This window comes from Aspergillus oryzae, chromosome 6 (genome assembly GCF_000184455.2).
Source record: "Aspergillus oryzae RIB40 DNA, chromosome 6".
NCBI lineage: Eukaryota > Fungi > Ascomycota > Eurotiomycetes > Eurotiales > Aspergillaceae > Aspergillus > Aspergillus oryzae.
In genome coordinates this window covers 2,080,708-2,096,125 of record NC_036440.1, presented here as the reverse complement: position 1 = coordinate 2,096,125, position 15,418 = coordinate 2,080,708, and the positions used below count along the sequence as shown (strand labels likewise).

General features: G+C 48.1%; 6 protein-coding genes across 6 annotated transcripts; 4 read left to right on the top strand and 2 right to left on the bottom strand.

The window, feature by feature from the left end:
- Positions 1 to 358: 358 nt before the first annotated feature.
- Positions 359 to 2,203, bottom strand: AO090038000576 (uncharacterized protein; the record flags this gene model as incomplete). The annotated part of the gene is made up of 3 exons (XM_001825424.3): positions 359 to 1,837; positions 1,891 to 1,971; positions 2,024 to 2,203. 3 exons carry the CDS (start codon positions 2,201 to 2,203, stop codon positions 359 to 361), a joined length of 1,740 nt encoding a protein of 579 aa, XP_001825476.1.
- Positions 2,204 to 4,641: 2,438 nt separating this feature from the next.
- On the top strand, positions 4,642 to 5,625 carry AO090038000577 (Leucine Rich Repeat domain protein; the record flags this gene model as incomplete). The annotated part of the gene is made up of 2 exons (XM_023238229.1): positions 4,642 to 4,896; positions 4,954 to 5,625. 2 exons carry the CDS (start codon positions 4,642 to 4,644, stop codon positions 5,623 to 5,625), a joined length of 927 nt encoding a protein of 308 aa, XP_023093190.1.
- A 385-nt stretch (positions 5,626 to 6,010) lies between these two features.
- Positions 6,011 to 7,748, bottom strand: AO090038000578 (indoleamine 2,3-dioxygenase family protein; the record flags this gene model as incomplete). The annotated part of the gene is made up of 5 exons (XM_001825426.3): positions 6,011 to 6,235; positions 6,302 to 6,604; positions 6,659 to 6,819; positions 6,882 to 7,195; positions 7,258 to 7,748. 5 exons carry the CDS (start codon positions 7,746 to 7,748, stop codon positions 6,011 to 6,013), a joined length of 1,494 nt encoding a protein of 497 aa, XP_001825478.1.
- A 1,999-nt stretch (positions 7,749 to 9,747) lies between these two features.
- On the top strand, positions 9,748 to 10,423 carry AO090038000579 (uncharacterized protein; the record flags this gene model as incomplete). The annotated part of the gene is made up of 5 exons (XM_023238228.1): positions 9,748 to 9,750; positions 9,808 to 9,846; positions 9,904 to 9,937; positions 10,066 to 10,172; positions 10,250 to 10,423. 5 exons carry the CDS (start codon positions 9,748 to 9,750, stop codon positions 10,421 to 10,423), a joined length of 357 nt encoding a protein of 118 aa, XP_023093191.1.
- A 662-nt stretch (positions 10,424 to 11,085) lies between these two features.
- On the top strand, positions 11,086 to 11,853 carry AO090038000580 (triglyceride lipase; the record flags this gene model as incomplete). The annotated part of the gene is made up of 3 exons (XM_023238227.1): positions 11,086 to 11,299; positions 11,389 to 11,629; positions 11,775 to 11,853. 3 exons carry the CDS (start codon positions 11,086 to 11,088, stop codon positions 11,851 to 11,853), a joined length of 534 nt encoding a protein of 177 aa, XP_023093192.1.
- Positions 11,854 to 13,446: 1,593 nt separating this feature from the next.
- On the top strand, positions 13,447 to 15,406 carry AO090038000582 (arrestin (or S-antigen), N-terminal domain protein; the record flags this gene model as incomplete). The annotated part of the gene is made up of 6 exons (XM_023238226.1): positions 13,447 to 13,659; positions 13,724 to 13,837; positions 13,894 to 14,106; positions 14,214 to 14,786; positions 14,836 to 15,125; positions 15,301 to 15,406. 6 exons carry the CDS (start codon positions 13,447 to 13,449, stop codon positions 15,404 to 15,406), a joined length of 1,509 nt encoding a protein of 502 aa, XP_023093193.1.
- Between the last annotated feature and the right edge of the window lie 12 nt (positions 15,407 to 15,418).

Genomic DNA, 15,418 nt, shown 5'->3' with positions numbered 1-15,418 from the left:
ACAGACCTTTGAGAGATTAAGAGGGGATAAATGTATGCACACCACTCAAAGGAGAAGTCGGCTACTCTAGAGCAAATGGTGGAGATCGAACCAAAATGCGGACCGAGTCAGGAATTGCCGAGGTTGCGGGATATCCTCATGAATATCAACAGTAGGGATGTGCAGCATATCCAATCCATTACATGCATTATGATTAACGAGTACATGTTTTCAACTAAAGACAGAAGAATTCCCATGCGCCAGGTCAGGTCAAATCATGACAATCGTATGCAGCTAACAGGTAGCACGCAGAGAAGTATTTACACTGGAGGGTATCAAACACATCATATCCTAAACACACTGGCTTACAATAGCTTGTTCACCGGGATGTCATCCCCATCAGCTCGCCCAGCTCGTCATTAGTGAGAGTGCTTCTTCGCCGATCTTGGCTCCCTTTAGAACCCTTCACTGCGCGGCCTCTCTTACGGCTCTCGCCTTCTTTGCGGGCCTGTTCCGCAGCACGAGCTTCACTCTCGGCGGCGGCTAGCTTTTGCGAAACACTCATCCGAGTTTGAGAACTGGGGCCGTGCTCTTTAGTCAGACCTGACTTTTTCGGCTCATGCAGTCTGCTAGTCTGGCTGGGTACCTGGCGAGACGTCTTGGTCTCCGGTTTTCTCCTCGACGGCCTGCGCGTGACTGTCTCGGACTGATGCGCTTTGATTGGCAGAGTATCATCGCCACCACTAGGTTCACAAGGTGATCCATGGAAACCAGGTGTAAAAGAAACCTTTCGTGGCAAGCGCGCGGGCCGAACATTCTCGCTCCGCTCCTTCAGCGCACGATCAGTGCTCTTCTGAGACTTTTCCTCCCGTACCGGTAGCTGAGTGTCAACAGAAGCCGGAGGTAGCTCAGCGCCCTCTTGAGAAGCTTTGTTTACGGAGTCTTCTTCCTCTTCAGCCTCCTGATCCTCGTAGATTGGCGACTGCATCTGTGTCTCCTCCTCGTCGGCTGGCGCAAGATCCTGAGCCGAGTCTACGCTAAGGTCGAGCCTCATACCCATTCGCAACTCCTCCGCTTGCACTGAGCCACCACCATCGGCGATTCGTCTGTGCCATCCATCCATCATGGTAACAGCTTGTTTCCATCTGCTCTCCATCTTTTCCCAGCTTTCCCGTAGCCTCCCAATTTCCTCATCGCGCACCTCGACTTCTTCGAGCGGTACAAAAGAGGGGTTAGTAAGGAGTGTTCTCAGATGGTCAAGCACCCTATCCATTTGGTTGGACAGCTCTTCACAAGACGCCGGAAGTGTAGTAACTGGGCCTTGTGATGATTTCTGAATTCCTACGCTTGCGCCGTTCGAATACTCTTCATTATCCTCGCTTTGTGGCAAACCTTGCAAGTCTTTTAGAGTCTGGACGGTGTTCCGCGCAAGCATAATCAGACTATCATTCTCGTCGCTCAAGTTTTGGCATAACTCCGTCAGAAAATCATTGGTTTCCTGCTTCAGACTGTAGCCTGGATCATTGACATTATCACCACCCGACAATAGCTTGGATTTGGAAGATCGATCGACTGCAGGGTTTATGTTTATGGTTGTCACGCCTAGCCCCTCCCGTTTTCCTCTCTGACGTTCAGCCAGGTGAGACTTCAATCTCTGCATCTCCAGGTCACGCTTGCGGATATCGTTGGCACACTGAGCCCGAACTTGCTGAATCGTAGTCTTCATACGCTGGACTTGATCTTTCAGTTGTCGTACCGTAGCGTCGGCACTCGCTACATTAGCTTTCTGGGCACGTTCTTGCGCTTCCGCCAAAGCGACCGATCGGGTCAATTCAGATGTCTTCGCCTTGAGTTTCTCCTGTACGCAGTCTTAGCTTCTTGTATAGCCTCTCAAGTGCCGCTGTAACATACAATCTCGAGTGTCTTCTGGGCATCCTCCGCCCGCAATGTCCGAATCGTAGTCGCTAGGTTCTCTCGGTGTTCGGCTTCGCGCTATTCCCACTTAGTCAGATCATGTAAGATGTAAGGCAGGAGATTCACGCACATCTCTCCTTAGGACCAAGTCATTCACCAAGTTGATGACTCTCGCCATCGCAGCCCCCGTGCCACCCTCCTCATTCTCCGGCTGAGCGAAATCGATCGGTCTGCCACTTTTCAGTAGCCCCCGGGCGAGAAGAACATTATTTATATAGGTAGATGCCGCCTGTAAATTATGCGGCTCCATGCTTGCCTGCAAGCTGTCGGCCAAATATTGGATGAACTGGCGGGGATCGGGCGACTTAAGTCGTGAGGATTCAAAGCGTTTCGCAAAGGCCCCGAGCCGTTATTTTCACTTGCAGGGATTCCGAATGGGGAAGAATGTAAACACCGCCTTTTCCGCGGTGGGCCGGATGCACCAAAGGCGCAGTCGCATGATCGTCGCCTCCGTTGCCAGGCGGACTTCGAACTAAACCGCTTTGGTTCTTCAACCTTACTCCAGATTCTGTCGCATCTTCTTGCACACACACTCTGGTTCAGATAAACCTGGAACTCTGTTGTACGGCAAAATAATGATATTTTTACCCTTCTGAGCTATGCAAAACCTACGATGCTTGTAATGCATACCAGAACTTCGAATCTCGGCCATCTGAGTCTTTGCTTGCTCAAGAATAGCGCGCATTTCTCTACGCAACTCGGAGTTTATTTGTTAAATGTATGGTGCTGAGGCTTTTCTCTGGCCACATATCCACTGTCCATGCTTTCATGACTGAGATCTCATGTGTTGACCTTGTAAGGTAACATGACATTGAGAATCTCGTATTGATTTCTTGTTTATCTGTTATTCGTTTTTATTATTTGCTTTTTTTCCAAGGAAGGTTGAGTCTTGAATGCATAAACTCACACTAATATTACCTGTCAGAAAGTTTCAAGGACGGGTCCCAGTCCAGAGACAGTGAACCTACGATTCTTACTGCAGATGACACACCCTTCTAATGTGCTATACGTATGATAGCAGTTTAGTTTGTTTAATATGAGCCTTACGATGGCTCTGTGCTGAGTTACCTAAAGGTTTTTTTATGTCCTGTCAGACACATAGTTCAGGGCCGTAAAGGACACATGGGTACTCCGTATGTAAGCCAGACAGAAGCAGGGCTATTCGCATCATGTCAATCGTTAAAGTTGACAAGTCAAGCACAAATGAAGTACTGTGCATATGCAGGGCTACCCGAGAATACTAGTAGTAGTGAGAAGGCAACCGATCGTGGTGTCTGTATCGGTTGAATTGATTGAGACGATACACACGGGAACAAACCGGTTTAGCCTCATATCCATCCCAGTGCGACGATCCATGGATTATCTAGAGGAGCAAAAATACATCAGGAAGTAACAAGGGCATCCATGCGAACGGAACGATACCCCGTAGATTCGTTGCCTTGAAAATGGAGTCCCGTGTTCGATGGGGACGCTTTGCCCGATTCAGGCTAGTGGGAGGGACTTTGGTCTTTTTAGCAAATCCTAATTAAAAGACAAGCACGTCCAGTCGCGTAGGTTCATCTCCTCACAGCATGGACCTCTTACTGAGTCTAGTCGAAGCGTTGGTATGATGGGCTCTCAAGGTACGTGCTAAGACTCTCAAACTCTAAAATACTTCTCATGAAATGTCCCGACACTCTGGTGATGATCATTAGCGTAAATCTAACGAACCATAGCTCTAGCGCGTGGCGAAGCAGCTGCCTTGCAGCGGCATGGTCAACAACTATACCAGACGGGCAGCTTTAAGGCTGCCATCGATGCGTTCACAGAGGTACGGCGAGTCAATATTACATCGGACTTCAACCTGTTAGATCTGACAATCTTGGCTGCCTCAGGCATTAAATAGTAAAGATGCTGATATGCTTGGTATACTTGATAATCGCGCCGCTACTTACACTAAGCTTGGTCAATATGATCGGGCACTGAAGGATGCGAGGCACATGATCAAAAATGACAAGCAAGATGAACGAGTATGGCTCTGTCGCCAAGTGTTCAGAAGGCTTCATACCCCTTTGCTAATTTGAATCAGGGATATCTTCGCTGCGCAAAATGCCTTCTTTTGGAAGGAAAGCTCGAGAAGGCTTTAGAACTCTACGCCTATGCGCTAAAGACTTTGCCTAGTAATCATCCTCGGCGTGAGGTCAGTGCTACTGTCCAGTGGATATTGGACCTTGTCGCTAGGGCTTTACTGACCTGCGTAGCTCGTAGAACAACTACACAACAAGCTTCGAGATAAACTAACATCTAAATGCTGTGACCCATTCAGTGTGCTGCCTCTTGAAATAGCAGCGATGGTGTTAGAGCATCTTAACTTCAAGCAGATTGTGTACGTGGCTCAAATTGCCGTCCCACGCTCTCTTCTAATTGTCATCTTCAAGGGCCATCCTGCGCGTATCAAAACAATGGGACAGCTTCCTGTCCTCAATGCGAGACTTATGGATGCGGATTGACTTGACCGGTGCCCGCAGCAAAATCCATTGGTGTTCCGTCCGGGCTTACATCCGGCGGTCGAAATCCATGGTGACCCATGCTATTGTGAAGAATATATCCTCTAGTTCCGCAGAAAGAGTCCTTCAATTCTTCAGCAGGTGTCCAAGATTAGAATACTTGGAAGTCGGGACGCCGTTTAGCTGTCAGAACTTCTATGAAATGTTCAAAGGCTCCCGACGCATGAAAACGCTGATAATATCAAGGGATATGCCGGTACCGCAAGAGTATATTACCAAGTTCCTGGGAAGCTTGCCTCTCCTTGAGAATATCAAAATATACAAAGCCAGAACTTCACCTTCATCAAAGGTACAATGGCCCTCAGAGCTCCCACACCTACGGAGCATAATTCTCGGCACTACAGAGGGATCATGGTTAAACGGGCATACGTCTGCCCTACACATCCCTCGCAAACAAGTACTATCACCCTGTTATACGCTTCCTCTTCAAAGCTCAGCTAACTGACTGTTTCAGCCTGATCTTCCCTATTCCATTGCAAATCTTGAAGAGCTGTGCCTCAACTCAGATCCAGACGTCTTTTTCCCTTACCCTCCTTCTTTCAACCCAATAGACTTTTCGCGACTACTGCGACTGGACCTCAGCGGCATATACATCAGTGACGAATTTACTCTACCGCCTAGCCTTGAATACCTACGCATCTGCGGTGGTGCTGCAACTGAGGAATTCCCATTTTCTAACCAGCGTCCTGTCGAGTTTCACAAACTCAAGACCCTCATGTTCAGGGATGTGCCTTGGGTCTCGAATAACACCATGCTTATATTTCTCGTGGAAGCCAAAGCCCCACTTGAGGTACTTCATGTAGACAGCTGCTTCCGATTGCGCGGGACTGCTTTCTGGCACAGCCTATGCCAACATGCCAACGATTTAACAGAACTCAACGTCTCCCATGTTATCGGGATCAATGATAACTTCTCGAATCAGATTGTTGAGAAGATGCATAAATTGAAAGTCATTTACATGTCTTATACCGAGATTACCGGCATCTCCATCAAGACATTCGCCGATGCCCGAGTCTCTGAAGGCAATGTCATGAGAATCGAGCGGCTACATATAAAAGGGTGTGAGCTTGTCTCACCAGACGCAATTGCATATGGCCGGGCACACGGCATTGAGATACTCACTTGACTCAATGATACACCAAGATGACTACCTAAAAAGGAATTGCCTAAAGGATAATGGCGTCCTAAAGTCAGCCTTGCCTCAACGAGCGGGGCCTTTGCCATGCAACAGAGTATATTCGGCGGATCTGCCGAAGTGTTCTGAGAAATCAAACTTTACACCTACTCCTATGTGAACATACGATGCAATGCAACCCGTGTTATTGAAGTGAACTTTAGCGAAATTGGATTTGGATCATTGAATAAGGTTGTGGAGTTAGGTAATCTTGTCTGCAATGTAGGAAATCAAAATCGTGTTGTACTTGAATTATTCCAGGCCTCGCTAGTATGTCCAAGAATATACAAAAGCATTAAATTCACAACAGCATTCATTTTCATAACAGTCACGACTCTCAGAAACCGTTCCCCCTCTCCTGACACCACTTCTCAACCTCCTTGGCCAACTTATCCTTCTGGTCACGCACCATCTCCATCATCGGCTCAACCTGTTTCTGGAAAGAAGCATCATACCCAGTCAGGCCATTAGCCGAATACTCCGGCTCCTTCTGCGGACCAAGATAAGTATCATAGATCGAGATCATCATATCCATAACAGCCGAGAGCTGGTTAGGAAGCCACTGTAACCACGCATCAGCCACAAGTCAATTTCCAATACTTAATAACAACACGGAAGAGAAACATACCGTAACAATAGGGCTACCACCGGTAGCAGTGGGATGAGGCGTACGACGAATGATATACTCGCGGGCGAACAACCAATGACGCCAGCGGAAGCTCCGCACATGGTTCAGGGTCTTCAGGAAGAGAATGACGGTCTCGGTGTCCTTGACCACGAAGTCGCGGACGCCGACCTCCGCGGCCTTGGAGTTCATGTAGGCGAGGAACTCGCGGTGAGGGAGGGGGCGGTAGGCGCGGAACTCGTGCAGGATCTTGGTGAGTGGGGTGGACGGCATGGGGATCTGACAGAGGTGGTCAAGGAGGGGGATCTGGGTGGGTTAGTTAGTCTTCAGGTCGGATGGGGTGGGTGATGGAGTTCGTACCATGCTGTCGTTGGCGCCGCTTTCGCCGCGGAAGTTGAGGGGCTTGTTGTCGAGCACGCCGTCGTAGATGACGCCGTTCGGAAACATGGATTGGTTGGTGATTCCGAAGATGAAGACCCGGAAGGAGAGGTACTCGCTGGGCTTGGAGTTGGCCCACATGTCTAGGATGAGTTAGTTTTGGGTTGGGTTAGGGGTTTTGTGGGATAGAGGGAGGGTTGCTTACCTTCCATGCAGGCTTCGATCTTCTCCATAGATGATAGAATCTCTCTGAAGCCGTCGTTGACTTCGGCGCGGGAGCCGCCTTGTTCAATGGTGTCGACGACCTTCAGGGCCCCGCTGATCAGTCCATTGGAATCCTTGACCATGTCGATATGGGTCAGGATGAACCCGGCCTCGGAGGACTTGGGGTTAAGGCCATGTTCAAAGGCCCGGACAAGACGGAGGTTGTCATATACTAAACCCTTCTTGGGATCGGCAAGGGTATAGTTGAAGAGAGAGTATGCGGCAGCATAGGACATGAAAGGGGGGATGTCCAACCTTATGATAATTAGTTATACCAGAGAATAAAGGAAGGCGTGATTGCTTGGTTTGTAACACACAGTTGAGCACAACGATACATAGGGCAAGCCACAGCCCTAGGAAGCACGTCACGTCCCAGGCCATACCCCTTGTCAGGGTTTTTGCTCCAGTTCTCCCAGCATGGCTCAAGCAGGTAAGACGAAGCCAAGAAGGAGTAATCACGGAAAACGGCAGTGACAGCATAGAGGTCTGGGGAGCCATCAGCAGTGACAAGCTTGTCAACTTCGGCGGTGAGGTCAGGAAGCTCCTGGACGGCAGGACCCAGTTCATAGGTAGCCAGAAGACCAGGGGTACCATCAAGCTTCTCCACAGGAAGACGTTCAAGCAAGGACTCCAAAGGTTTGAAGGCATCAGGCAGCTTGGTAGGGGACATAATGAAGGGCAAGAAGCCGGTGGAGGTGGTGATAGTGAAGGGGTCCAAGGACTTAGGCAAGGTTGCCGGGTCATCATGGATATGAGGAAAACGCTTCACGGTAGTGGAAGAGGTTGGAGGGACCTTGGTTTGTGTCATTTTGAAAGAGACAGAAGGGGACAAGATAGTGTCTATGTAAGAGTAATTCTATGGGAGACGATATGGTATCAAAGAGAAGAAAGGAAGACGCTTACGGAGGCAGAGAGCCGACCCAAAGATGAAGTGAGAATAACAAAGGAAACTGGAGCTGCTTAGAGAGGATTTGCTGTCTCTTATGGCTTGATGAGTGAATGGATTTGGGCGGGAAAGGAGGCGATTCTTATAACATTCAGAGGCCGGTATCAATTCCGGCCTCGATGGCACTATTACCAAAAAGATGAGAAAACCCGTGGAGACTTGATTCCGGCCGATATCACCGTGATATCACAGCTGATAAGCATCTTGATATGGATTATTGAGGTCTCCTCGCAATAGCTGATGAGAACACCATCCCCTCTATCTCTATCTTCATCCTTGAAGGCATATACAAGAGATCTATATAGATCCTTGGCATTGAGGGCAAGCTAGGATCACGGGGACACGCTAAGCCGAATGTAGCAGTGACTTAACTATGCTATAATGACGCCTTTTCTTGCCATCGTGACAGGTATGCTATTTCTAATGACTATGCTGGTATGTGGCAGACTCCACCTCATCACATAAAGCTTGAAATCCGCCAAATCAAAGCATTTCCATCGTGCACTTGTCATGAACGTACGTATACAGCGATTTGTCCGCTCTATATTTCACCCTCTGCCAAGGCATACTGCCCCACATAAACCTATTTGATTCGCCAGGAAATCCGGATCAAGAGCAAAATAGCCTTTCCTAGTTGCATGAGGCCGGAATTGGGCCGGCCTCCGATAATAGCCGGCCATCTTTTTATGTGCGATACTGTATATAGTTGCAATGCTCGGTGTTATCTTGATCCTTTCCATGTATATCCTGGGCCATTTCCTACCGAGATTTTTATAGCAAACTATGAGCATGCTAGGCGATCGGGAGATAGAAATAAAGGGCAGAAAAACAGACTATGGTGTCTGTTTTACGAAGCGTCAGATAGACAGATTCCAGATGAGAAGGTCCATCATGGCCTTTCATCTAGATCCTGCCACATTCTGACGACAGACAGTTGTGGTGCAACCACGTGAGCAGGTCATACAGTAGTACAGGATTCTTCGTGCGACCAAGAGGTATCAAAGGTCATCTTTATGGCAGTGTGAATGCGAGTGCATGCGTGGGAGCCGGGATTCTATATCATATACTGTACATTCGGGTATATTATACAAGTGCCAGACGTCTACTACCATATTCAGTTTAGTTATGTTTGATGGTCACTCTTCAAGGTAGTTGTTCCCCGAGGGCTTTGGACTTACCAGATGAGAACCTAGAGCGTAGAGCATAACACCCAGCTCAATCCAACACTGTGATTATGCTTTTGAATTTTATGTCCCTCTCCCCTGTTTCGTTTCGCCTCCACTCTGATCTTCTATGTTTGGGGAGACAGTTTGGAGTTTCCTGTATTCTTCTTCAAGCCTTCGCTGAATCTCGAACTCGGCCTGCCGTTCTTGTCGAATACGCTGCTTCTCCATATCTCGTTCAACCCCCTTGTGCATGGACTTCAGAAATGGCCAGGGGTTAGCGTCGGTCAACGTTTCAGAGCAAGGTACATACGGCTTTATCTTGTTCTTGTGCCCAGTGAACGAAGTAGATGATTCCCGCCGCACCCAAGCCGGTAGCAGCCAGTGTCAGCTTAGATGCTCGAGACATTTTATATGTTTCCGATTGTGACTTTTGGGTAAAAAGAAGCAATTATCAGGCACCACAGATCCAAAGAACTCTGGCATGGTCCAGAACTTGCAACGGATTATCGGCGATTATCACAATGGCGGTGATAAGTGGCAGAATACAGACCGCCTACAGCTGACCATTCGTGGCGGCCTCGGGGAGATCATCGGCGCATCTCCACGCCTCCGCCTTATCTTTACTGTGTCCCTATTTCTCCCCTCCCTCTTTGTTTCGATTTTCCATTGTCAGCCGAGAGGATATATTAGTAAAGATGGTGAGCGCAGGACTATGCGTGGTTGTGAAAGCTAGCGGTGCTAATAATACGTTATAGTCCGCTCAGAACTCCGCAGGCATTCAGACCCTCCTCGATGTAGGTCGTGCTGTCATAGTGTATCGCAAGGGCTACATGATTTAACGCAAGTACTAGGCCGAGAGAGAGGCTCAGAAGATTGTTCAACAAGGTCTGTCTGCTCGACACAGGCTTGGGAAGATCACATGCATATACTGACGCATCGCGCTTGTTCAGCTAGAGAATGTACGATTTCCCTTCATCCCTCTCGACATAAGATGTGCAGACCTGATGTGTAATTTCTAGACCGTACGAAGCGCATAAGGGATGCGAAGTCAGAGGCACAGAAGGAGATCGAGGAGTACAGAAATCAGAAGGAACAAGAGTTCAAGAAATTCGAGGCTGAGGTGAGCATGACCCCGCTCAATGAGTGTTGTAAACTATAAGGTTTAAATGGCTAACCGCACATGTTTCTCAACATTAGCACTCGAGCGGATATAAGAAGGCCGAAGAGGATGCAAACAAGGAGGCAGAAGTGAAGCTGCAGGAAATTAAGGATGCTGGAAACAGCAAGGGCGCTAAGGTTGTCGAAGACCTTATCAGTGCGCTGACCGATGTGAAGCCTGAGGCTTCCGAAAAGATCCTCAGCCAGGCATAGGCTTGCGGCCATAGGACTTCTCCGGCATCATCGAGGGGATATATTTATTTGGGGCTTACTATTTTAAATGCTGTGAATATAGCGTTTGTTTCGTTGTTTTGATTCTAACCACGTCTAATTCCTTTAAGCCCACTCCAGCAGATGTTGTCAACGCTGGACAACGCCTACTTCGGCCTGAGGCAAGATCTGTGTCATGGCTCTATATAGATGAGCTATTTCTTTAAATACCTTTGGGCTCGGATGGCTCTGAAAGGATACGACTTCCTATAAGAAACATTTTAATTGGGGTTCTAGATATCTGCCTAGCTCGAAGGCTACGGCAGACCCATGTTTACATTGTTGCCCAGAGTCCATACTCATATATCTAGGCAATTCAATAGCAGAAGGCCTTTAGCAGCTTCTCGCTTTCCAGCAACCTATTATAAAGCGCATACGTATGCTAATGCTAATTTTTCATGTTTCACCATAAACCGCTGTTCCGGCACATCGATGGCTCATGCGCTTTAATCTCAATGCCTTAAATCCATTTCTCAATCTTTTTGGCCTGAGGCACACATCTTTAGGTTCCAGCAGCTCTTTAGGTTCCAGCAGCCATTACATCATCCCGCAATGCCCACCCCCCAATAACATCATATTCCAAACAACAGCTAGATACATAGAAGATGAGATGCGCCGTCGCTACACTGCGCGCAGATACTAGGTTTGCCAGCCTGAAGCGCGTCTGCCAATACCATCGGTTCAATCATCGAATCCCTCGTGGGTTCCATTCATCAACTTGTAGATACCAGCTCCCTGAGGGCACGGGGTCTGACCCACGGCTGGAAGGGCTGGGGAAAGTCATTGAGGATGAATATGCGGTGATTCGGGAAGTTTATGGTCAGTTGTTGTCAATTCTTTCAAGCGCTCAAAATTGTGTCTGTATACATGCAAAGAAAGTGTTCATAACCACTGATTCACTGATTTAGATACCCCAAAGCATGCCATTGTCCTAGCCCATGGGCTTCTTGGATTTGATGAATTGCGCCTTGCTGGCCCTTACTTTCCTGGTGTGCAATACTGGCGCGGCATTAAAGAGGCGCTGTCAGTGAAAGGAATTGAGGTCATCACCGCTACAGTACCTCCTTCAGGCTCCATTGAAGCACGTGCTGAGGAACTAGCAAAGGATATTGCTGCTGGTGCTCAAGGGAAGGCTGTTAATATTATTGCGTATGTTATACTTCCTCGCTTTCTTTATCGATGTCGAGTTTTGGTAGCCCTTCGATTTCTTTAGCTAACTCAGCGCAGTCATAGCATGGTAAAAAATATCCAACTAATACTTAAAGAGGACATGCTCATTCACACAGGTCATTAGGGGTGAGACATTCATGTCAAACGGAATAGTCCTTTACATATTGATCCATATTCCAGAGGGCTTGACTCCCGATATATGATCAGTCATCTGCAACCGAAGGATTTTAAAGTTCTATCTCTGACGACTATTGCAACTCCTCACAGAGGTCAGTGGCAGCATAAGTATGAAACAGCTCCTGTCAGCTAATCAAGCCGTAGGATCCGCAGTTGCAGATTACATTCTAAAGCAAATCGGCGGTTAGTTTGTCTGGCGCCCTGGTCATAACATGTCGAAGAAACTCATGATATTGATCCATAGATGAGCGTCTTGCTCAGGTTTATTACGCTCTCGAACAAATAAAGTTTGAGACGGGTGCTTTCTCTCAGCTGACACGGGATTACATGGAAAAGACGTTCAATCCTACCACTCCCGATGTCGAAGACGTCAGGTATGTGTTTCTCGTCACTGTGGGTTAGTTAGCGTAAGGCTGAGTCGGTGCAGATACTTTTCTTACGGGGCGTCCATGCAGCCAAGCTTTTGGTCTGTATTCCGCCTATCCCATAGATACCTTGAGCAGGTCGAAGGCTATAATGACGGGCTAGTCAGCGTTGCTAGTAGCAAGTGGGGAGGGAAAGACGGCTATAAGGGAACCCTCATGGGCGTGAACCACTTGGATCTGATTAATTGGACTAACAGAATGAAGTGGCTGGCTGGCAAGATCACGGGGAACAGGCGAAGGTCTGTCTAATAGTCTTCTGTTCCCAACACCCGTTTGGTCGGCTGGGGTAGCTGACGTTAGCGTGCGGTACAGGTTCAATGCTATCGCGTTCTACCTTGCCATTGCAGGTATGTAACAATCATTCAAACGTGTCTTGAGTATCTGTGGCTGACGGACTGGTACAATGTATTGGCTCAGACATGCTTGCTAAGGAGGGTCTATAATGTGGTTGTGCGTTACGAGGCTGCTGAAGAATCTTGGTGCCTAGAGTATATAACCCACGGAGGGCTCGGATCTGGACTACTTAGTTCATTCTGAAAACTGCCCATACCCAATCAGAATCATTCAGGGAGGAAGTCATGACATATGCTATCACTGGTCTATGTTTGCTGTCAGAGTCCACAGTAAGGCGCTTAACATTTCAGGGAAGGTGGCGGTGCAACACTTACATGCACGGTGTGTGGGAGTGGCTTAGCGGTCGGCAATGACATTCAATGGACGGGCCAGACCCATTAAATTGTAACCAGACCCTTGGACGATCTTTCCATTGATAAAAGCATTGAGACCAATCGGAACCTTTAATAAAGACTGTTGAATTGTACAGTATGATCTAAGACGAGCTATATTAAATAAGACCGGTCTGGTCTACGCCTTTCTGTTCGCTTCTCCTTCTCTTTCTTTTACAGTAATCAATACGCGCCGAGACTTTGGTGAACCGCTGCCCCACGCCCGCTGTTCTTGTCCCTGACTTTTAACGTCATTACCCCCCTCGTATATCTCGTAGGGCTTGCCGAATTTCCGCCCCAACTTCTTTGGTTTCTTTTGATCCACACAATATTTGGTCAGCCTTGATAAGAGTCTTCAACTACCAACTGAGGATTCTGAGTTTATAACTATTTCTTCACCTCCATCTAGAAACTACTGAGACGGTCCATTAGAAGAGTGGTGACCCCTCGCAGTCGAGGTGTTTCTGCAATGTCTGCAACCCTCTACATCGACAGGCCGCACACGCACTTCACCAACCTCGATTTTCTCACGGGCAAGGTTGTGGTAAAACTGACTTCGGAGACTCAAATAAGTGGGATCCAAGTTAAACTGGAAGGAGAAAGTCGAACCCGCCTCTCGGGACCGCGACATCCGCACCATGAGCAATCTGATAAAAAGCGCACCGAGATTGAGGTTCATAAGGTAAGGCGCTCCTTTTCTTTCCTTTTCTTTTTCGCGCTTCTGCCGTTACTTATGGATCGGATAGATCTTATACAAAGTCCTCAATCTCTTCCCAACCCCGGCTGTCTTCAATGAGAACACTCCGAATACTGTTTGGACTTTTGCTGCGGGGACTTACGAGTATCCCTTTCAGTTCAAGGTAGGCTAGACAATAGCAACGGTACATCATAGTGCGACGTGCTGATTTTGACTTAGTTTCCCTTCAACAATGCATGTAGCTTTCAGAATAGCATGCTCACCAATCTCAACATTAGTGGTCTCAAAGTTGAGGTAGCTCGCGATACACATCGACATGTAAAGAAAACACTGCCTCCATCATTGAGTAGCTTCCCTCAAATGGCAGACATCAAATATTACGTCAAAGCGACAGTAGTTAGGCCGCAGTTCTACAAGGAAAATATAAGGACGGTATGTGCAGGGTCATGGAAAGATGGAAATCAAGCTTCGAACTTGAATAGACCTCATTATGAAATGACCTGAGGTGAATTTGCTTGGAAAAGCTGACTTTATTATAGATTACCAACATAAACTTTCTTCCCATCGAACCACCGAGGACGGGCAATCCGGGTGAAGAAACATATGCACGACGTCAACATGGATTTGCGAAATCCCCCAGCACATCAAAGATGAAGAGTTTGTTCCAAAAAGGCTCCAGTTCGTCTCTCCGAGATTCTTCCGGTGACTCGCCTCGCGTATCCGCAGATATCAGACTACCAAATCCCTCGATACTTACATGTAACGAACCAATCCCGCTACGTATCCTTGTCAGCAAAACTTCGGAGTCATTTGAAACGATATTCTTGCAGACACTGCAAATTGAGTTAATCGCCTATACCAAAATTCTTGCCCATGATCTAAAACGGAATGAAACAAACACTTCAGTCATCTTCAGCCGCAGTAATATGGCCATTCCACTTGGGAGAGGAGGCGATCCAGTCGGCACTGAATGGACTATCGATGCTAGTATGTGGAGCCACATACCTCTCCCGAGCTCGGTGGCACCAACCTTTGAAACCTGCAATATCTCGAGGACATATGAGTTAGAAGTGCGGGTTGGTTTGAGTCATGGCACTGTCGGCAATATGAAAGTACGTTTAGTCCCCTCTCCTCATAATGCGCATCCACTAATTATACAAGCCCCAACTCATTGTACTGCCGTTACGGATGCCTGTCAAAGTTTACTCTGGAATCTCCCCGCCTCAGGCGCTTCTGGACGCCATGGCTGAAAACGGGCACATTCAACCAACAGTTTCCCCTACCAAACCAAGCCGACCTTCTCAGGAAACCAGCGCACCGCCTCCGATGCCCCCAAGGCCTACTAGACCTCCCGCACCTCTAAATCCAGAGGATGGTTATGACGACGCACCCCCGAGTTACGAAGACGCAATGGCTGAAACTCTGAGTCCTGTGGATGGCCCCCGTCGCGAGTATAACCCACCAGCTACCTCCTCCACCGGAAGACCTATTGAATTTGGAACTGATCCAAGCACGCCAGTTCACTCGGGAAAGGATCCTGAGCCCCAAACGCCCTACAGCAACCGCGAAGCGAACTCGTCGTCTGAGTCTTTCGATATGCTTCCGTCCACTCCTCCTGAACCACAGACCGGGTCTCCCCCTACATCCCCCGTCGCACGGCAACAAAGTGTGCTCAAGATTCACAAACTCGCGGCTCTTCAGGAAGACAGTCCACCTCAATATCAGCCTGTAGCAGACCAACCAC